Below are 22,027 nucleotides of genomic sequence, written 5' to 3'. Positions count from 1 at the left end.
AATGTGCAAAAATGTGTCTGTAAACATCTTGGAGAATGGGCCATAAAATTAACCACAAAAGAGCAGAAATATTACTTATATTATATTATATAATATTATATTATATTATATTATATTATATTATATTATATTATATTATATTATTATATTTGATTATAGACGACATAGCCTATTTGATATTCATTTTTTTCCCTTCATAGTTCCCACCTCTAGACAAAACCCTATATGCATGTCTTTTGCACGTGCACTGCAGCTCATCCCGACAAATTAACGCCTCTTTTGTTATACTGTTGTGATTTATTGATTCCTCCTCCTCCTCCTCAAAAAAAAAATGAAAAAAAAAAATTCACCCCGGGGGCCTTGTTCAGCGCCCTCTCCGCGTTTGGGACCCCTCTGCGTCCCACCTGGCCCCTGCGCACGGCCCCTCCTCACTCCGCGGGCCCTTCATTGTTGTGCGCCTCGGGTCGTACCATTCGCGCGTAAGAGGCGGGGGTGTCCTGCTGGAGGAGGGGGGGTTCTTTCCTCCTGGAGCTGTCTGTTTTGTGGAGCAAGAAGATGCACCTGAGCTAGCATCCTGAACGCTAGCACAGCCATTCATCCCTTTTGCGCTTGTTTAATATAATTTAGTCCCCGCGGAGCACGTGTTTAGACGCAAGCTGATTAGCGAACAGGGCGAGACACGTTGTGGATTTTTTTTCCCCTGTAAAACAAAGCGCATTTTTTGGGTTGGGATCGCTTCATATTGAGGTGGAGGCAGAGGAGCTGGACCATTGTCTCTCTCTCTCTCTCTCTCTCTCTCTCTCTCTCTCTCTCTGTTTTAGCCAACGCCAAAGCCAAAACATAGTAGTGATTGTTCCAGTTGTATGACCATGTTGTTGATGTTGGCGTTAGTGTGCGCTCTGAGGAGTTCTGCCGCAGCGTCCCGTAAGTACCACACCGCACAAAGAAGGAGGGGGCACGGGGACGTTTAGAAACAGACTAAAGCAATACCTGGTGCGCCGGATCCAGGCCCGGTGAGGGGAAAAACAAACCAGTGCAAGTGACACACAGTGATTGGGTGCAGGGAAATTACCCAGGCGCCCTTAAAATTCACAAATGTGCGCAAATGTTTCTATTTGGTTAACTGTGTGTATGTTATAGAGGTGCAGAGGTTAGGAAAATTGTAACAGGCCCGCGTGGTTAGCTCATAAATCATAATGCATGACGTGTAAGATTAATTACATAGGCTCTTGCTGTGGAATAATGTTAACTCCTGGTTTAGTGCTAGATCTGACTTGGATTATCCGTTTAAATTTACTTTAGTCCAAATTAGATTGCATGGTGTAGTCCTGGTTTGCTGTCAAGTTTATTCCTAAATTAAAGATGGCTGAGGGTGTATTCACAGTGGGACTAAATCTAGAAATCTCTGAAACTAAACCTAGATTAGACTAGGACTAAACCAAAACTAGAACCAGACCAAACCAAGTCTACATCAGGACTAAACTGAGCTCAAACCAGGACCAAACCAGTACAAGTGTATGAAATCACCTCAAGTGCTGTTTTTGCTGGTTCATGTCCTGGTACTGTCCTTGGTCCTGAAAGATTCTCAGTTTAGACTTCTGTGTAGTTCCTAATCTATTTATTTGTGTGTTTGACCAGGTTTAGTCCTATCTGGTTTTCTTCATACTGTTCATTGATAAGACCTTGTTTATTCATAAGAAATGTTGTTTTGAGTTAGAGATCTCTGCATTATTAGGTCACTTTCTGCTGCAGTATGAATCTAAAGTAGGGCCACTGCATTGAACCAAATGCAAATCTGACAGAGTTTAATGTCTGACTCAATAAATCTACTTTTGTTCACAACTTTTACAATGTCCAAACCTGCAGCAGCGCAAGTGTGTGTTCAACAGAGGGCATTGACTTTTCTGAAATATGACACTTCATTATTCAGTTACTCATGTAAAGAACTTAAGAACTCCCAACTACACAAGGAGGAGTGGTCATAGTAGCTCCTAAATAATGCCAGTAGTACAATAACTGTGTATTTTTTCATTATGGTCAAAACATATTTAGTACATTTTAGTTCATTATTCCCCTACACCCAGTAATACAAGTGGTACTGTATTGAGAATAGCATTCAATTCGAAGTACTTTGCACTTGTCCAAGAAATTACTCAAGTAAGAGTAATTGTAGGAACAACTGTCTGGACATCTGTTTATAATGCAAAGCTAATGTAATTTGAAGGGCAAAACATTAAATAATGCACAAAATCTGTTCAATAACATAAACATAAACAACATAAATCAGTTTCACTTGTAGATTTAATCAAAGTAGGAATTAATTGTAACTAAGTAGTTGCGTTAGTGATAGCATTTATTAAAGTCCAGTTTTGTTTCACAGAGAGGTGCGAGGACAGCCTGGCCACCCCTCTGCCCTACAGCTTCTTCAGCAGCTCCTCTGTTTTTGGTCGAGATTATGGAGCTGGCTACGGAAAACTACAGCGCAACCAAGGTACGTGTCTCTCTGATTAGTATGTGTTTATGTAGTTCAGTAGGAAGAGTCAGTCACCCTCTGAGAAGGGTTGCCAGATTTTCAGAGAGCAACAAGCGACCAAGCCTGTGAAACAACCCAAAACAAGTGAAAAAGAAGCCATAAGAAGCCACAACAGCTCTAAAACATTTATCAACTTGTATTTCAGTAATTTAATGAGTCTATTGATATTTGGCTCTGATGTCACGCTGTGGGTGTTCTACATGTATCTCTATGGTGAGATGTTCATCTGTTACCATGGAGACACAAGTACATACATGAGCAAATACTGTCAAAAAAGTGTCTCAAAACTCAAGAAAAAATACAATGGACTTAAACAACACATTTTCGGGAGCCTGTGATCAATACGACCTTTCATTGTCCTGTTAAGGAAAACTGTCATGGTAATACTTGCAGAGACTTGTTTAACAACACAAATCATCTCACCTATTGTAGTTCCAACCAAGTCAGCTCTTTCTGGTCAGATTGTGTTTAAAAAAAGCTCAGATTAAAGTCTAATAGAGCTTTTGACAAAGCAGTGCCTCCAGTTAGCCTCACACCCCCAGGGAATGTTGATACATCAGCTACAAATCATCACTTAAAGTGAATAGAACTGAAAAATGGATAAAAACACTTATTTTATAACGTGAAAGTCCCTCTTTGGAGCAAGCCCAAAAAACACCCATGACTCTAAAAATTTGCAAGTGACTTTGCAAAAAAGAAGCCTTAAGTCGCTATAAAGAAGCGGACTTGGCAACTTTGTCTCTGAGTGTCTTTATTTATTGCATTTAAGCTACAGTTTCTCCTTAGTCAGAGAGTTGATGCTTGACTGTGATTGGTTAAATCCACCTGTCACTCACTCAGAGTGTGACACCAGCTGGAGGAGTGGGTGGGGAAAAGTAGATGCTGCACTGAATCACCATGTAACATTTTTCCAAACTGATTTATTCATTTTGTAACACCCTCCCCTGCACTGGTGAATGACTGTGTCTGTCTAGTCACTGTGGCTGTTGGTGCAAAATGGCTGCCATGTCTCTGTCAATCTGACTCAGGGCAGCTATGGCTACAGAATTAACTTGCCACCACACATATTTGAAGATGTTTAGATACTGTGTTCTTACTGTACTTAATTTTTACTGTCTTAAACACGTGAAATATAGAATTAGTTCATTTTAAACAGTTTGCGGTGGCCTAAACTTATTCCTCACTGTCCTGATACATTCTGACCATCCTAATGATTCACAATGATGAGTTTATAGTTTTATAGTTTTCACAACTCTCAGAAACCAAAGCAGAGTTTTGCTGTGAAAGTAAAGCTAACAACAACATGAAAAATCCTGATTATCGGACAATAAGATGCTTTCTAATTAGATGCAGACAGAACACAGTGGACTTATTTTGACCTCTGCTAATACAATATGTCTGTACTAAGACAATTACTCAAATACATGAGAAAAAAATCTGGTACAGGGCCTTTAACTATGAAATACTTAGCACTGAAACAGACTCATAACAAGACAATGACATAATTTCTACTCTCTGAAAACCATCATTAAGCGTCAGGTCTTTGTTAATCTTCTATCTTGTGTTTGTTGGTCAGGAGCTGGAGGATGGGTGCCCCTGGACTCAGACCGGTCGCCGTGGTTACAGGTGGATCTCGGAGGACGGCGGAAGGTCGTTGCCGTGGCAACACAGGGCAGGTATGGCAGCTCAGACTGGACCTCGAGGTACCGGCTCCTGTACAGCGACACCCAGAGGAACTGGAGACCCTACCTGCAGGATGGCAACATCTGGGTGAGAAGAAGAGGCGGACATTAATTTATATTAACTAACCAAACTAATTAAAAGCGCAGTATTCATGACAGGGTTTCAGATGACATTACAACAATTAATAAAAATAAAAATAATAAAAGACAAAATAACAAAATAACCAATGTTCTAAGACTTTATCACCGGGACTAACCTGAAACTGAGAAAGTCTAATTCAGTTCAGGTGGTCCCTGTCACTGCCCAAGTATTGTAGATGTTTGACCTGGTTTATCTTTGTAATTACTAGGATTATCAACATGAAACAAAAACTGGCACAAAGTTAAACGTCTTCTCTGTCAGTATACATAAACAAAGTTACATTATCTATCACAATGATTTCACAAAGGGGTGTCATTAATTTGACTGCAGTAAGATTAAAATGGCAGGTTTGTGGAGTAATTCCCAAACAAATATTGAGAACGTTCAACATTTGTGGATCATAAGTTTGGATATTTTGTTCAAAAACAGTGAATCTCCATAGAGTTATATAAACCCTGCCCTCCATCTGCGATTATGACATCATCAAATTCAAGCTTCATATAGACTTATTACATGCACACTCATCTGACCCTGTACCTGTGATACTATGATCAAGAGTATCATTTCACTGTCTTCTGTCTGTGTGTGTGTTGTCCTCAGACATTTGAAGGAAACGTGAACAGTGAGGGCGTGGTTCGTCACCAGCTGCAGCACTCCATCGTGGCTCGTTTCCTACGCCTTGTCCCTGAGTCTCGGAGAGACGGGCGTATCGGTGTTCGACTGGAGCTGTACGGCTGTGCATACTGTGAGTCACCTTGACAACAACTCTGATAATGTCAAAACAGGCTACAAGTAATGGTTACTCATACTCACTGGCTATGTTTACATGCACATCAAACATCTGATCACTATCTCATTTCTGATCAGATTATTGAAATGTAAACATTTACAAATCATGTGAATAATCTGATTTCTTCCTGATTGTTCACACCTGTGCAGGTTTTGGCAAGGAAAATTGTGCAAAAAAAGTCAAACTAATGTCAAGAATGAAAGAGAAAGAGTTATTTTAAGAGTCTTTGTACTTCCAAATAACAGTTCCTCTAAACTTACTCACTGTCATATGTCATCAGGTGTTTTCAGTGATCAGAATTTTCTTGTGCTGTAAACACACACCACACGTCAGATCTAATTATTGGCGTATCTGATTATTATTTTTATCTGACTTTTACTTGATAAGTAAATGTCACCAGTGTTGGGAGGTAAACTAAAAACATGTACCAAAATACTTTAGAATCATTGGTACAGTTCATAGACTGTATAAAGAAGTGGACTGAGTGTGACGTCACCCATAGAGTTCAGCTCCAGTCAAATGAAGCTCATCGAGTCAAGCAGTTATAGTGACCAATTTGGAGCCAAGTTGCATATTAGGAATTAGGACTTCCCCTCACGGTTGGTTTGGTGGGGACCGGGTGCTGTAGAGCAGGCTAGTACGCACATTTTAAGACCAAAACGACGAGCCTGACAGCAGCAGTTACAGAGAGAGGGGAAACAGTTTCTCAATAGAAAGTGAATTGGAGCCAGACTCGATGGAGCCAGAAGCATGCCTATATTCACTTCCTATTTGGAACACAGCGGCTAACAGGTTAGCTATGTCCATTTATATACACAGTCTATGGTACAGTTTCACTTTCATTTCGTGGCTACTTTTCTGAATTTATCATAAATAAATGCTTAACACATGTTGCAAAAATAGAAAAGCTGTGACCACACGCTCCGGCCCCGGAAGTAAATTTTCCATTCATTTTTCCCATAGAATTTTTGAAAAATTCAAATATTGAGGGTTCAAAGGCATCGTGGAGGCTAACCAGCTACATGCTAACTAATATCCACATTGTTTTAAGTCCAAAAAGCAGATTTAAATGCAACACTCAGCCTAATGCTTTGGTAACTTTGAGGGTTTATAAAGTTTCAGAAAAAGGTTTTCAATAAAATTATACTTCTTGTGCTCATTTGTTACCATGAAGCTGATTAGACCTGAGCTTTCAAACTTTTAATATACTTTTTTTTTTTTTATTGTCTGTGGGAAAAAATAATGAGAACTTTACTTCCTGAGCCGGAGGGGTTGGTGGACAGTGACTGTTGAATTCCATAGAGTATATTGTATTAAAAAAATACTTTTAAAGAGAAAAAGCAAGTAGGTAATAGAAGAAGTGTGGTATATTTTGAAGTGTTGATAATACTGAATGAGTCCAGATCCTCCACACCCATTATTCATGTGCAACATTTACTTATTATTTCTGTATTATGTCTCTAGGGGGTGATGTGATCAGTTTCGATGGCCACAGTGTGATCTCATACCGCTTCAAGAACAAAAAGTCAAAGTTTCTGAAGGACTCGATTGCTCTGAAGTTTAGGACTACAGCTGGAGACGGGGTTCTTCTCCACGGAGAGGGTCAGCAGGGAGACTACATCACCCTAGAGCTGCACCGCGCACGACTGCTGCTCAAGATCAACCTGGGCAAGTGTTTCCAGAGACGCTATGTTGGGACAGATAGAGCTCTTTCTGGTTATCAAACAATAAAACACTTTACAATTAGATACAGAAAGCACACAGTGGACTTATTTTGACCTCACAAGCTGCTTATACAATATATCTGTACCAGTATGAGACACATCTTAAATACATGGTGATGTCATCTGAAACCCAGCATTTGGTCCTTTGCAGCTGATGTTGTGATGCTAACTGCATCACAACATCAGCTGCAAAGTATCATATATTATTTTGTATTGTGTCACCATGGAAACCGCTGAACATTCCACTATAAACAAATATGCAGAACACACCCAGCATGATGTCACTGCCAAGTATCAATAAAATACCGTGCTGTATTTTTCCAGAGTTCAAACATAAAATCTTGTGCTCCTCTATTATATCAATATGTTTTCCAATTCTTGTGTTGTCTACAGGAAGCAGTCAGTACGGCTCGATCCAGGGCCACACAGTGGTCTCTAGCGGCTCTCTCTTAGATGACGATCACTGGCACACGGTGCAGGTGGAACGCATCAGAAGAAACGTGAACTTTACCCTGGACCAGCACACACAGAGCTTCAGGACCAACGGAGACTTTGACCACCTGGACCTAGACCACGAGGTAGGATTGGACTCGGGTCAGGTCGTATTTAGTTTTCACCTGGACTTTTGGCATAGTCTGGATTTCAGACATTCTTTGGGGCCAGTGCAATTTAATAAAGGCAGGGGAAGCTAAAATTTAAAAAACACATGTTGTTTTTTAATAAAAAAAAAATTCAAATGCAGATTCTTTTGGTAATAAATTAGGTAAAACACTGAGTAAAAATTTCCATAACAATACTTTTTCCGCTCATGTCATCAACATTCCCTGAGGGTGCGATGCTAACTAAAAGCACTATTCTGTCAGAAACTCTATTAGACTTTAATCTGAGACTTATTGTAACATAAAGGACCATGAACCCTTGTGTTCATCACAGGCTCCTGAAAATGTGTTGTTTAAATCCATTTTGTATTTCTCAGACAGTCTTAAAGCGTTTTTGCTATTTCTAATGTGTGTATTTTGATGTCATGGATAACTGCTAAACATTCCACCATAGAGATACATATAGAACATCTCTGGCGTGATATCACTGAAAAGCATCAATAGGCCAATGCAATTTAATACAGATGAGGAGCAGCTAAAATGACCATGGTTAAATGCAGATTCTTGTAGTAATATAGCTAGTTCTAGGATGTAATCACTAATAGAAATGATCAGGTTCAGCATTTCTGAATTTACCTTTTAGATATTTCTTAAGAAAATACACATTTGTACATTGTATATTTATGAGAGATCGGCTCAACAAACTTGTGGTTTACAGTCCTTTGCGCCTCATGACAATCACGTCTTTAGGGTTAAATAATGGCACCACTTTCTGAAACTATTGTCAGAAATTGATTTCACTTTTATTTATTTATACTGACAGTGAAGACGTTGAACTTTGTGGCAGTTTTGTTTTGAAGCGATATTAACCATAAGCCAGGTCAACAAATTTGATTTTCAACAAAAAGGTGAGAGCGAGCATCACACCTCAGGCACTATTGTTGACATCAGCTGCCAAGTATACATTTTCTTATTCTTTGCTATTCAGTATTTCATGAGTCAAATTTATCAGAAGTTTATGAGAAACCATTTAATCTCTGTGTTTCCCAGATCACGTTCGGAGGGCTCCCTGTGTCTGCTAAACCCGGTTCAGGTCGAGATAACTTTGTGGGCTGTATGGAAGGAATCACCTACAACAAAGAAAACATCACCACCCTCATCCGCAGGAAGAGAGTCGACACCTCCAGCTTTGTGAGTGTGGTAGAGCGGTTATCCCGTCTCCTCCTCTCTGTCAGGAGGTTGTGAATTAGAGTCCTGATCGCTTTCCTCTCTCTCTCTTTTTGCAGCGTAACCTGACGTTCTCATGCGCAGACTCAGACTCGTTCCCGGTCTTCTTTAACTCGTCGTCGTTCGTGCTTCTCCCTGGGCAGTCAGACAGTGACACCCTGTCGGTGAGCCTCTTCTTCAGGACATGGAATCCTCATGGCCTGCTCCTGTTCACGGCTCTGGCAGACGGGTGGGTGGAGGTGGGGCTGTCCGAGGGCAGGGTCACTGTGTACATGAACGTCACACAGAAGAAGAACACGCACATCGACATCTCCTCAGGTGAGACTCGACTAGAGCTGAAGGAAGTAATGATTTTGATCAGTTATCCCCAAAATATTTCACTTGCTTTTAGATTTGAGAGAGTTGAAACTGCTAAACTCAATAGCATGTGTCAATAGTCAAATCCAGGGCATTTATGGCTACTGAATTAGCTTATGACCACAGACTGGAAACAGAGCGTACAATAGAGCTTGTAAGTCTTGTAAAGCACCAACAAATCCCCAATATTAGCTAGGCTTCTTCTACTAATCAAAACTACTTTTTATTTCAATTTGTTTATTTAAAAACTTCTATGGGTCCCAAACTGAGTAAACTTACTTTTTGTCATGATACATCACATTTTTATATAGCGTTTTTCCATCTTCAAGACACCCCAAGCGCTTTATATCAAGGAACCACTCACCAACTGCATATGAATGTTCGCGCAGAGGGTTCACTGTTATATTGGCTTTATTTTAGGTGAACAACACAGTGAGATGTGTTTACCTTGACATGTTTTGGCTGCTAACTGCAAGCCATCTTCAAAACTGTCCGGTCTTGGTGGTGCCGTGACATATATCTACTGTTGTTACTTCCCATTAAGTGTCTTGCCCAAGGACACAGTGGTAGCATTCACCTGTGCTGGAATCAATCCACCAACCTCTAGATAAGGAGATCAGAGGACAAACACTACCCAATAAGCTTTTACCAAACGTTTACCAGAGCAAAAGAAGTCTTCAGTTTTCAGCGTATGAGAAATATCATTTAAAACGTCAGAATTGAAGTGTATGTCCTTGTTCTCTTCAGGCTCTGGTCTGAATGACGGACAGTGGCACAACGTCCATTTAAACGCTCTGGAGAACTACGCCATGCTCACAGTGGACGGAGATGAAGCTTCAACTGTTAGAACTGCCATCCCCATCCAGATCCAGACCGGCGGGGCCTACTACTTTGGAGGTAACACTTCATCTGAAACTCTCCTCTATATTCACTGCTCCATCCACCTCCTCTGCTCCTCTGGCTCTGCTCCTCTGGCTCTGCTCCTCTGGCTCTGCTCCTCTGGCTCTGCTCCTCTGGCTCTGCTCCTCTGGCTCTGCTCCTCTGGCTCTGCTCCTCTGGCTCTGCTCTTTTCTGTTCCTCTGGCTCTGCTCTTTTCTGTTCCTCTGACTCTGCTACTCTGGCTCTGCTCTTTTCCTCTCCTCTGGCTCTGCTCCTCTGGCTCTGCTCTTTTCTGCTCCTCTGCTCCTCTGGCTCTGCTCCTCTGGCTCTGCTCCTCTGGCTCTGCTCCTCTGTCTCTGTTTAAAGTCAGTTTTTTGTTCCAGGATACTTTGAGCGCACAAACAGCCTGAATCTGCAGCGTTCCTTTCAGGGCTGTATGCAGATGATCCACATTGATGATCATTTGGCTGACCTCAAAGCAGTAGAGCAGGGGCTGATGGGAAGTTTTGAGAACGTCAGCCTGGACATGTGCGCCATCGTGGACAGGTATTTATAACTGAAACATCACTTAAACATCCCCACTTTGTAGTTGTATAGGTTTGTCAATGCGTTACAAGCAGTTCATTAATTTGAAGTCATACATTCATGTTTAGAGGACCTTTACTTATAGGCACTCTAAAAACAAAATAAATAAATTTGAAAATAGACTTAAACACAACACTGTGCAAGTATAATTATATAAAACAAAAATAACGGGCCACAGTACTATTCTGTACAGTGGCTCTGACTGTTATTATGTACCATGCAGCATATGGACAGGATAAACAACAGGTTAAGTGACTTGAGCCTTGACAGTGGCCTATTTCTGGACATAATTGACAGACAGACGGTGTTTGAACATGAAATATGCAAATGAGGCAATAATACATGAAATCATGACCTCAGTAAGTTAACCTTTGTGTTAAAATGTGGGTGTAAAGTGGTGGAATGATTTTGAGGTTAAAGGTGGTGAGGATGAAGATTAGATAAAACGGTTCTAATTCTATCTAGCTATGTGGATAAAATGACAAAAACGTAACCTAAATCATGTCAAAATAAGGCCACAGATTTTGGAAGAGAGAACTAGATGTTTTGCTCCTTGGGCCTCTTCTCCTTTTTGAGGCTGAGACATGACGCTCTTTCTAGTGTTAAGCACGCTTTCAGACGGGGGAGTGGACCACTGAATGTGAGCATTCTATGATAACCATATTAATTGAGTTTTAGACCAGAAAAAATATATTCCCAAGACTCTCAAGATTTAACTGGGTTTAAAGGTGTTATCTCATGGCATTTGTCCTTTAACTGTGTAACCTTTCAGTTATGGAAAATTTCAGCAGTCATTTTATTGTTGGAGTAACTTTGAGGCTCTTTCGTGTCCGTGTAAAGCAAAAGCTGCAGGAACACGAGTCTATCAGTCTTAATTATGGTGACGGCTCCGAGGTCCAGTTACAGTCTAGTGCATTTCCTGCTGCTGGTTAATCTGCTCGTCTCATCTGTTTTATTGTTTCGTTTTCTAACTTTCTGTTGGTTAAATCAGATCTTTTGTGAAGCTCTGTGAGGTGGGCTTTGGGCTGTTGTGATTTCAGCCTCTGTAAAGATAAATTGAATGAACTTGTCAATGCTTCCTCCAGGTGTGTGCCAAACCCGTGCGCTCATGGAGGCCTGTGCTCTCAGACCTGGGACTCCTTCAGCTGTAACTGCTCCAACACTGGGTACAGAGGAGCCATCTGCCACATGCGTGAGTCTACTCTGGATTAGACACACAATATTCATTACTTTGCAGCTGTCATCAGCATTCCCTGGGAGTGCGATGAACTAACTTAGTTGGAACTATAACAGGTGAGCTGATTTGTGCTCTTAAAAATGTCTACACCCCAGCATGATGTTACTGCAGAGTATCAATAGAGGTTATGCACTCTATCATTTATTTTAAAAATGCTCAAATTAGCTTTATACGGCAAAATGATAACTGAACATAGTTTTTTTCTCCAATGTTGCTTCAACTGACAGAGCCTAGGTAGCTTGTTAGCTAATGAGAGGGGGAGATAAAGGACACTTGAACTCACCCACGATAATGAATCCTCTTCACACAGACTCAGAGTTATGTTCTTTAAGGAGAGAGAGGTTAAATTGATCTGTGTCAGTGATAAAAGTGAGTGTGTCTGCAGTGTCTCTGTGCCGTCATTCTTCACTGGGTTTCTACTGGTGACTTTATTTTCTTGTTTTAGAGTCGGGTACAAACTAAAAATTGTCTTTTATATTTGTTATTAAATTGTAGCAGCTCTGTCACATTTTAGACTTAGTGTTTTGAGTTTTTACAGAAGAAAATGTCATTCCTGAGCATTGACACTCATAATGTTGCCAATCACTCTAAGTGATCTGTGATTTTCCTGTTCATAAGCTCTATTCTCAGGTGGAGTTTGCTGTGTAACTGTCAGATTGCTGATGTGTAGACCGATTTATAGTTAATATCTTTGTAATTACAGGGCCTATCCAATGAAACAAAAACTGGCACAAACATCTTCTCTGGCAGTTTAAATAAACAAAAGTCAAATGATTTTTTTTACAATATCTTCAGAAAGTGACAAAGACATGATCCTTGTCAGCTGAAAGAATTTAAAGCCATAAGATTAGTATTACAAGCTTGTAGAGTCAATCCCAAACAAATAATGAGAAGGTTCAAAATTTATGGGTTTGTTTCTTTCAAAAACAGTGAATTTCACAGAGTTATAGAACCTCTAACTGTAGAACATGAGTGGAACCTATTGGCCTGAAGTTTAACAGTTTGTTGCATAATTGTTCACTTCGTAGTCTATGGAGACTATGGAGTGAATGGGGATAAGACAGATCTGTGTCACAGCTGCCTTGGAGCAGAGATGTAGCTGCCATTCTGTACCGGGCACTTCTCTGACTACCTTAAAACATAAGACATTTTGCTATATAACACAGTATTATTGATTAATTTAGTTCCGTTATTCAAGTCAACACAAATCAGTACCTGTTTTTTCCCCAGTTTGCTTTGTAATGACAGATTTTTTTCAGGAAACACTGCAACGTGGCTCTAAATGCAAAATCTACACTATTTTTAACAAAAACCTCCTTCTTTCATAAATACATAACTCATATCTCCTCTGTGTCCTGTGATCCACAGCCTTATACCAACAGTCCTGTGAAGAGTACAAACTGAGAGGGAAAGGATCAGGAACCTACCTCATCGACCCGGACGGGAGTGGACCTATTGCCCCCTTCAGGGTCAGCTGTGAAATGACAGGTGAGGACCACAAGCCTTAATTGTGTTTACATTGAAAAGCATTATATGTCAAGATATAGGACACATGTGTCAAACTCAAGGCCCGTGGGCCAAATGTGGCCCTCCCCATCATTTTATGTGGCTCTCAACAGGGTATATTAAAAGGTATGATCGTCTTAAAATCTCATTTTATCAGGAGATACACAGTTACACAGCCATATTTTACATCTAGGCAAACGCATATGCAATGTTTGCAACTTGAATAAATAATAAATACAGAAAGAGTTAATTAACAAGTAAAAAATTAGTTTGATTTATTTTACATCTGGCCCTTTGAGAGCAGCCATTTTGCTGATGTAGCCCTTGGTGAAAATGTGTTTGACACCCCTGATATAGGACATCTCTGAACAGATTCTTATCGAGCAGATGCTTCTCCAAATCTGTACAGTCATATTTTCACGTTTTATGTTTCAGGAGATGAAGTTTGGACCATTTTGAAGAACAATATTTCAGCTCAAAGCCCAGTGCCCAAACCGGACCAGAGCGGAAAGGCTGTTTTCCACATCGACTACAACGTCACTGATGAACAGGTCAACTTTATACTATAGACACACCACTGAACACTCTTTGATTTAACTGTGAATAATGACAGATATATTTAGAAGATTTAATTTATTGTAGAAATGAAATCATAAATGTTGTTTTCACTGTTTCACTAAACATTAGACTTAATTTCTGTTTTGTAAAATATCCAAGAGCAAAAGTCTCAAACCTTATGTCTGAGAGTAATGCTGTAGATCAACTCTGTCAAATACTAGTACTATCTATTTGACTTTTCCCTTTATAAGTCAATGAAAAGCCCTGGAAAATCCATATGATAGATCCAACGTGGCTCTGTCTACCCCAGGCTCTGCCTCAACTTACTTGGCAAAAAACTATACCATTAACTCTTTCTATATTTATTTATTTATTTATATATAATTCTTTACTGTAACATGACAAAACAAATACGTGTTTTCTTTCTCTTCTCAGGTCCTATCAGTCACAAACAGTGCAGACTACTGCGAGCAATATGTGGCCTATGCCTGCAGGATGTCCCGCCTCCTCAACACTCCAGGTGACGTCCTTCTGGGAGCACAAACTCCTATATAAGGGGAAATCTAACACAAGTATATTTACATTTGTGCCTTTAACATGTTTTATGTGTCCAGACGGCGTCCCGTTCACCTCGTGGGTCGGTCGGTCCAATGAGAGACACTCGTACTGGGGCGGCTCTGGGCCTGGGATCCAGAAGTGCTCCTGTGGAATCGAACACAACTGCACCAACGCGGCTCACTACTGCCACTGTGATGCTGACCTCCGCGCCTGGTCTGGACATATCTGCTTGTTTTGTCCTTTTAGGATGATAAGATCTTATGTGAATAGTTCTGAGATATTCAGGTCTGACCTCATAGAGCGCAGTGAAATCGGCAAATGGATGCTCATATGAAAAAATATATATATTATATTATCAAAATAATCAAATCCTACAAAATCTTGATAAAACTCTACAGAATGTATTCAGGAACACAAATCTATTAATAACTCTATTTTGACAAAAACATCATATAGGATCTTATCATTCTGAGGGGACCATACCTGCTTCTGCACCACGTGTGGCCCTAATGTAGATATTCTCACTGTTGTTTCAGGAAAGAGGACACGGGTCTGCTCATGTACAAAGACCACCTCCCAGTGAGCGCTGTGGAGGTGGGAGACACTGGGAGAGCAGGGTCAGAGGCCAAACTCACTGTTGGACCACTGCGCTGCAGAGGAGACAGTAAGACACAGAAGAAATACACCAAATAATATGGTTTTACAAGAGCTGTCTTTCACTATCTTAAAGATTAATATGACTTATGTCACATCAAACCTCACTAATAGGAAATTTATGAAGCTCTTAAGTGTAAAGGTTGTGAGTTTTTAGATACCAAGTTAAATATTTTTTAGTATTTTCAATAAAATGTCATAGTAAATGATAACAGAAGCAGTAAAAGTAATATTAGCAGCATTAGTGTGTAGTGTTACAGCATTAGTACAGCATTGTAATATTTGTTCTATTTTATAGAAAACTTCTGGAACTCTGCGTCATTCTCAAGCCCGGCCGCACACATGATGTTCCCCTCGTTCAGATCTGACCGCAGCACAGACATCTCCTTTTACTTCAGAACCTCCTCCTCTCACGGAGTCTTCCTCGAAAACTCTGGACCTAATGACCTCATCCACGTCCAGCTCAGAGGTAACACTGACCTCCATGTGAGAGACAGCACTGTGACTAAAGGAACTGTATATAGCCTGCACTCTTACAGTTTTAAAAAGTGACCACGATCACAACTGAACCTGTGTATCCAGAGCCTTTACCTGCAGATAAAGACACATACAAGTTGTTCTTAGTCTCAGTTTATGGACAGGCCTCATGTGAAAGCTCAGAACCTCCAGAATTGTTGATTGTCTGAAGGTGCTGGGGTTTAGGTAGTGGCCATTAAGATCAGAGAGAGTCCTTTTAGGTTTAAACCAACTGGATTTCACTATTGAAACTGGTAACCCAAGTGAGAGACTCATGTGAGGATTGGATAAAGAACCAAAACACCAAATTATAACATTAACATCATGTCCAATGTTTTTGTAATTAAGAATAAATCAGCATTACAGTTGTTATCAGTAAAACCCATATTTGACTTGAACATGTTGGCATCGTATCTGGGGATACAAATGGGTCATATTTATGGATTTTAAAATCAAAATCTTACATAGGTTCCTTTAAACTGTGTTAAAATATTTCCTCGCACTAACCCCCTGGACTCTCTCCCTGCAGCCTCCTCTGTGGTTTCCTTCTCCTTTGGCCTAGCCAGCTCTCAGATGGAGGTGGTTGTTCGCTCTCCGGTTCCTTTGAACGATGATCAGTGGCACCGTGTGGAGCTAGAGAAGAACCAGCAGGAGGTGACACTGCGCGTGGATGGACAGCACCGAGAGACCAGGCCCCTCCCACAAGGAAACAATCGCCCAGAGGTCTACACACAACTTATACTGGGTGAGAGACTAAAATGCACAACTCATGCCCAAAATTAAGGTTCAGCTGGCCAGGGATCCCCTCTGCAAAATTACAGCCTGTTTAGGGATGGAAAAATTGATCGTTTGTTGGAAATGTACAGAATTTGATTGTCAAGTATATCATTTATAATTAAAGCTACTAATAAATTACCTAAAAAACACAAGAGATATTTCTGCCATGATCCATTTACATTTTGAACCTTATCCATGACATTTAAAGCACATTTTGGAACATTCTTGATATGTGGTTGAAATTTGGTCTGAATATTGTGATCAAGATAATGCAAAAAAACAACAACAGAGATATCATTTTTTGTCAATATCGCAAGTAGAAGAATAAAAATATGAAAAAGTAGTGTGCTATATTTATTGTTTGTCTGGGTGAGTAAATGTAATTTTTGTTTGAACTTTTGAAACTAATGGAGGAAAAATACAAGATATAGATGTAGAAACCCTTTCATGTGTTTGTCTGTGGCCTTTACTCTATATCCATTTCTTATCCAGGCGCGTCGAGCGGGCAGAGAGCGTTCCTCGGCTGCATGCGAGCTCTGAGGATAAATGGGGTGGCCTATGACCTGGAGGAGAGGGCAGAGGTCACGGCAGGTGTCAGCACGGGCTGTAGGGGGCACTGCAACAGCTTTGGGGTTCACTGTCAGAACGGGGGTCGGTGTGTGGAACAGTACAACGGATATCACTGCGACTGCTCCAATACGGCTTATGATGGACCCTACTGCACTGAGGGTAAGATACACTAATGCTAATGCTCATGTTAATATACTATATACAGATCCTGTCATTACCAAGTTTGGGACCTTACAAGATCTGGCACAGTTTTTCAAAGTGAGCATGCTCAGATACTTTGGTGCTAGCGCTGAAGTTGCAATAGTAGCCACACTTTGGATAAATGTGTGAGATTTGTCAAAATTTGTCCAATTTGTTGATTTTCTGACTTCGGTCTTTTAGTGTTGTTGCTATGACAAAAATTTCTAACTCGAATTTGATACTAATGAATAGACTTGATACTCAGTGCTCATTCCCATACCATGATAATAATAAAAAACACACTTTCTTTAGACACTACAATATAATTTTTCTTTTTCTTTTCTGTTCCCATGTGTCCTTATATCTGTGTAATCCCTCAGTGTGCAGTAGGTTCACAGTGGTCCATGGTGTACACTAGTCTATGTGTCTTATACTTGTGAAAGATACAGCTCAAGATCATTGTAAAGCTGTTTAGAAATATTCACATTCTTGTGAATGTGATGTTTTTAGTATTGATACCTACTCAAAAGTATCTACTTTCGATATTAGTTTTAAAATTGATTAGTATCTGATTTTCTATCATTTTGACAACCCTAGTGGAGTTTGCATGTTCTCCCTGTGTCTGCCTGGGGTAATGGCTCCGCTGAAAATCAGTTTTAGTATGTATGGATTTTAGAAGTATAAATAGCATATAAGAAAAAATAGAAAATAAGAAAAAAAAACTTTACATATAGAGAAGGAGACATGAGGCCACAGGGCACAGAATGATTATTTCAATGTAGTTTTAGACATTTTTTGCGTGTTATTCATAACTTGTTGCCTATATTTAAGTCTTATATGTTTTAATTGGTGTAAATATTTATCAGTATACTTTCCTTGTTTACAACAATATAACAGCACTTTCGCCTCACAGCAGAGGGAGGTGTTTGGGTGGGTTTCCTCTGGGCACTCCAGTTTCACCCATCAACCCAAAACATACACCATAGACCATAGGTCAATCCTCCAGAGGCACGGAAAGCTGGGTTAAATGCAGAGGACTAAATTCTCTTTCTTGTATCTTGTAGATGTGGGTGGTTACTTTGAGACGGGGACACTGGTACGGTATGACTTCTTGTCGGAGCAGAGTCCAGGACCAGAGACCAACCTGACCCAGGAGCAGCTGTCCTTCAGCTTCAGCACCTCTAGTGCCCCCTCTGTCCTAGTGTATGTCAGCTCCAGAACACAGGACTACCTCGCTGTGGTCCTCAGGCACAATGGTATGACTGCAAGATTTATCTATATCAGCATTACACAAAGCAAATTAATGGATAAGTTGGAGTCTTCAATTAACGCATACTGTTGTTGTGTCATGGGGCAGCACACTTCACCCACCAGTGTGAATGTAGTGTGTGAGTGAGCAGATTGACAGCAATGTCAGTTAAACTGAAATGTAATATAATATTTTGAATCTCTGAAAGAAATTGAACAAAATTGGATAGTTGGGCTTAAAAACATGCTGAAATAATAATAATAATTTTACATTTTACAAAAAAAAAAACAATAGGACCCAGTTTTGTTTTCCTCCTACGTCCAGGAACCATTCAGATCCGCTACAGTCTGGGGGGACTTAAAGAGCCGTTCACCATCGACATGAACCACAGAAACTTGGCAAACGGTCAGCCTCACTCAGTCAGAGTGTCCAGGAGGCTCCGGGACATCCGCCTGCAGGTGAGAGGAGGGACTGTAGTGGTGTCAAGCTCCTCTGTTTGTAATTGTGTATCTGTATATGTAAAATAAATGTAATAACATAACCTTCTCTTGAGAACACAGGTGGATCATTACCCAGAGTCCGCCTACACTTTACCGGCCGCCTCTGACACTCAGTTCAACCTCATCAAAAGTATCTTCCTTGGAAAAGTCTTTGGTGAGTTTTAATCTTAAATTTTGTTCTGAATGACTGAATTCAAGTCATTGCCTTGTGGCTACACAATTTTGTGAAAATATTTGAAATTTAGGTTTTACAATAAAATTATGTTCATGGTTCCCATTTTAAACCCATCTAGAAGCATTGACCTTTGAAAGAAAATGGATATAAACTACATTAACTAAACTAATACAAGAATCCCATGTATTTCAGCACATGTTTGTACAGACATAAACTACAGGGCTAGCAGCTCTTACATGTGATTGGAGGAAATGATATTACTTAACTGCAGTTACAGTTTTACAGTTTGCTATTTGTGACATTTCAAATTGCAATTTCAATTTGGTGTCACCAAATTGAAATCTTGTCGTGTTTTCCATGTTTTGAGATGAAATATTTAAACTCCAGAATGTAAATGTACAAATGTGTGTATTTTTCAGAAACGGGTCAGATTGACCCGGTCCTGATTGAGCGCTACAACACTCCGGGCTTCGTGGGCTGTTTGTCCAGAGTCCTGTTTAACCATTTGGCCCCCCTAAAGGCAGCACTCCGGTTGGGACAGAGCTCACCCATCAGCACCCATGGGATCCTGGTCCCATCCAACTGTGGAGCCTTCCCTCTCACCATCTCCCCTCTCGCCTCGCAGGATGACCCCTGGCACGTGGAGACCGGTGCGAGACATTCAATACACAAAACATCACAGTCACTGAAGTGTCTTTTATAGATTCAGCCCTCAGGAAGAAGGAGGGTTTTAGTTTGTAAATATATTATTATAATCTTTAAGAACTATTATAACTTTTTAAATGTTGTTCCACAGCTGCAGTTCACCTTCCCTCAAACAATGACAAGGCTGTTTCTGATGGAGCAGATCGAAACTCAGCCGTCATTGGAGGTAACTTCATGTAAAAAGCTTGTGATCTATAAGTTTATGTATCTGTATTACCAGAGAGGAGGTCAACGTATTCAAATCAAATATAACTTTTACTGATCACAATTCTAATGCTGATTTATTCTTAGTTACAAAAGCATTGCACAGTTTCGCATTTGGTGGACAGTTTCAATGCTGAAATCTAGTTGGTTTAAATCTAAAATGCCTCTCTCTGATCTGATGGTCTCTACCTAAACCCCAGCACCGGCAGACAGCATGACTCAGCGCTAGTGCAGCCTCTGCAGCTCAGTGAGTGAATTCTGGAGATTCTTTCACATGAGGCCTGTCCATAAACTGAGAATGACACACACGTGTATGTGTCTGTATCTGCAGGTTCAGACTCTGGACACAGGCTCAGTTGTGATTGTTCTAACCTTTTAAACTGTGTGGCTCCATACAGTTCCTTTCAATTAGGCTCATCAAATGCCACAGTCTCTTCCATCTCTCTGCACACTGCTCGTCTTTCTCTCCACAGGCATCCTCTCCGTGGTGATCTTCCTGGTTCTCTGCTTCCTGGTTTTCCTGATCCGGCACCTGTTCCGGCACAAAGGCTCGTACCACACCAACGAGGCCAAAGGTCAAGAGGCAGCAGACTGCGCGGACGCCGCCATCATTGTGAGCGACCCGGCATTTACAGAGACCATCGAGGAAAGCAAGAAGGAGTGGTTCATTTAACACAGATCCAACATGGACGCCACATACGGACTGGAGGAGGAGGAGAGTTTTTAGATGGACGTAGAAATAAAGTGGACCAAGAGGATGTTTCTATGGACGGTTTGAAGTCCATAGGAGCAGGACTGGGTCGACTTGGCAGTGCCTGTGGGGAGTTAAGTTTATGTTTTTTTACAATGGATAAAATAAGACTCTTCAGATCATGCAAATAATGGCCTTGGGAGGATGAATGCTCACTGTATGTACTTAAGCTTCAGTTTGTCTTATGTAGAAGAGAAGGGATACTCCAGTGTTTTGTTAAACTATGATTTACATAAGGATTGGTCAATGGTACACAAACTTTTCACTTTCAGTATCAAATTGGGAAATCTTTTGCTTTTTCAGTATTTGGTGGAGAATCATGTCTAAACCCCATAATTATTGAAGCATTCATATGAAAATAAAAAAAAATAAAAAAAAGTAAACACCAGAGGTTCCTGCAATTCGAGACACGTCCAATTTGGAGGAGATAGAAGCAAAGAGCATGATCACTGTTCATTCACTCCCCACACAAGCCATTAAGCCACGACTGCAGCCACAACTGCCCTGGGCTGATGTGTCTGCCCATCTGTGCCAATGGCATCTTCACCCACCACTTATCATTAACACATTATACTATTTATTTATTTATTTATTTAAACCAAGGATAGTGCACAAATTACTTTGATCTCAAAGAGACCTCCACATTTGTCTACAAGCTGCTGACTTTTAACAAAATAAAGTCTGAAAGTATGAGCACTGATACATGAAATGAATACTAACAGTCATACATAGGAATGCCCAGAGACACTGACAGTATGTACAGGTCAGAGCAAGGATCTAACCACCAACCCTCTGGTTATAAACACCACTGTATGTACTGCCTGAGCCACTGTTGCCAATGTTACAAGTCTGGGAGACGTCTAGTACCTCCCCAGCTCGTTCTTCTCAATTTACACACTTGAGTTATTTTAGCACCAGCCATTTGCTAAAGATCCAAGTTTTTTTTCACTGTCATAGAAAAAAATACATTTAGTTTAGAGTATCAAACACTGCATAGTTTGGATATAAAGTGCAAGACCCCATCCACGACTAACCTCATAATGTTAAAGAAGTTACTGAAGATCATCCTCTCTGTTCTAGTCTACTCCCTCCTGATTAAACCATTGTAACAAAGCACTGAACTATCCTTTGCTTTTTAATTTACCGATTGCCAAATGTCCATATGTTGCCTGTTTTATGAATATAGCTGAATTTAAATGTCAGACCATTCTAATGTACGTGTGGTTTACAAATGTCCTTATTCTTTTGAATCTGAGAATGTAGCAGATCTTCCAAATCTGGGACCACTTTACAATAAGACGCTGGTTATCACCCTAAATGTCCTCATTCTCTTTGGAATATATTTTAAATTCTCTCTACACCTTCGCCT

At 40.4% G+C, this 22,027-nt stretch overlaps 1 protein-coding gene across 1 annotated transcript; it reads left to right on the top strand.

The window, feature by feature from the left end:
- Nucleotides 1-845: 845 nt before the first annotated feature.
- cntnap2b (contactin associated protein 2b) lies at nt 846-20,875 on the top strand. The gene is made up of 25 exons (XM_055228427.1): nt 846-924; nt 2,381-2,491; nt 4,110-4,303; nt 4,958-5,102; nt 6,612-6,819; nt 7,269-7,449; nt 8,521-8,661; nt 8,757-9,015; nt 9,802-9,951; nt 10,317-10,479; nt 11,604-11,710; nt 13,124-13,243; nt 13,697-13,812; nt 14,255-14,339; nt 14,434-14,590; nt 14,914-15,041; nt 15,330-15,500; nt 16,077-16,292; nt 16,817-17,053; nt 18,139-18,330; nt 18,648-18,781; nt 18,884-18,977; nt 19,418-19,648; nt 19,795-19,869; nt 20,381-20,875. Exons 1-25 carry the CDS (start codon nt 864-866, stop codon nt 20,578-20,580), a joined length of 3,876 nt encoding a protein of 1,291 aa, XP_055084402.1. The 5' UTR covers nt 846-863; the 3' UTR covers nt 20,581-20,875.
- The last annotated feature ends 1,152 nt before the right edge of the window (nt 20,876-22,027 follow it).

This window comes from Periophthalmus magnuspinnatus, chromosome 17 (genome assembly GCF_009829125.3).
Source record: "Periophthalmus magnuspinnatus isolate fPerMag1 chromosome 17, fPerMag1.2.pri, whole genome shotgun sequence".
NCBI lineage: Eukaryota > Metazoa > Chordata > Actinopteri > Gobiiformes > Gobiidae > Periophthalmus > Periophthalmus magnuspinnatus.
Note: the sequence above shows the minus strand (reverse complement) of the source record. Positions and strands in the feature narration are given on the sequence as shown.

What these genes read in the sequence shown, in the direction of transcription:
- cntnap2b (XM_055228427.1), top strand. Translation starts at nt 864, where the DNA reads ATGACCATGTTGTTGATGTTGGCGTTAGTGTGCGCTCTGAGGAGTTCT. An exon ending in GCACATCGACATCTCCTCAG is followed by an intron (nt 9,016 to 9,801) that starts GTGAGACTCGAC and finishes TGTTCTCTTCAG; the next exon opens with GCTCTGGTCTGAATGACGGA. An exon ending in TGTGGTCCTCAGGCACAATG is followed by an intron (nt 18,331 to 18,647) that starts GTATGACTGCAA and finishes TCCTACGTCCAG; the next exon opens with GAACCATTCAGATCCGCTAC.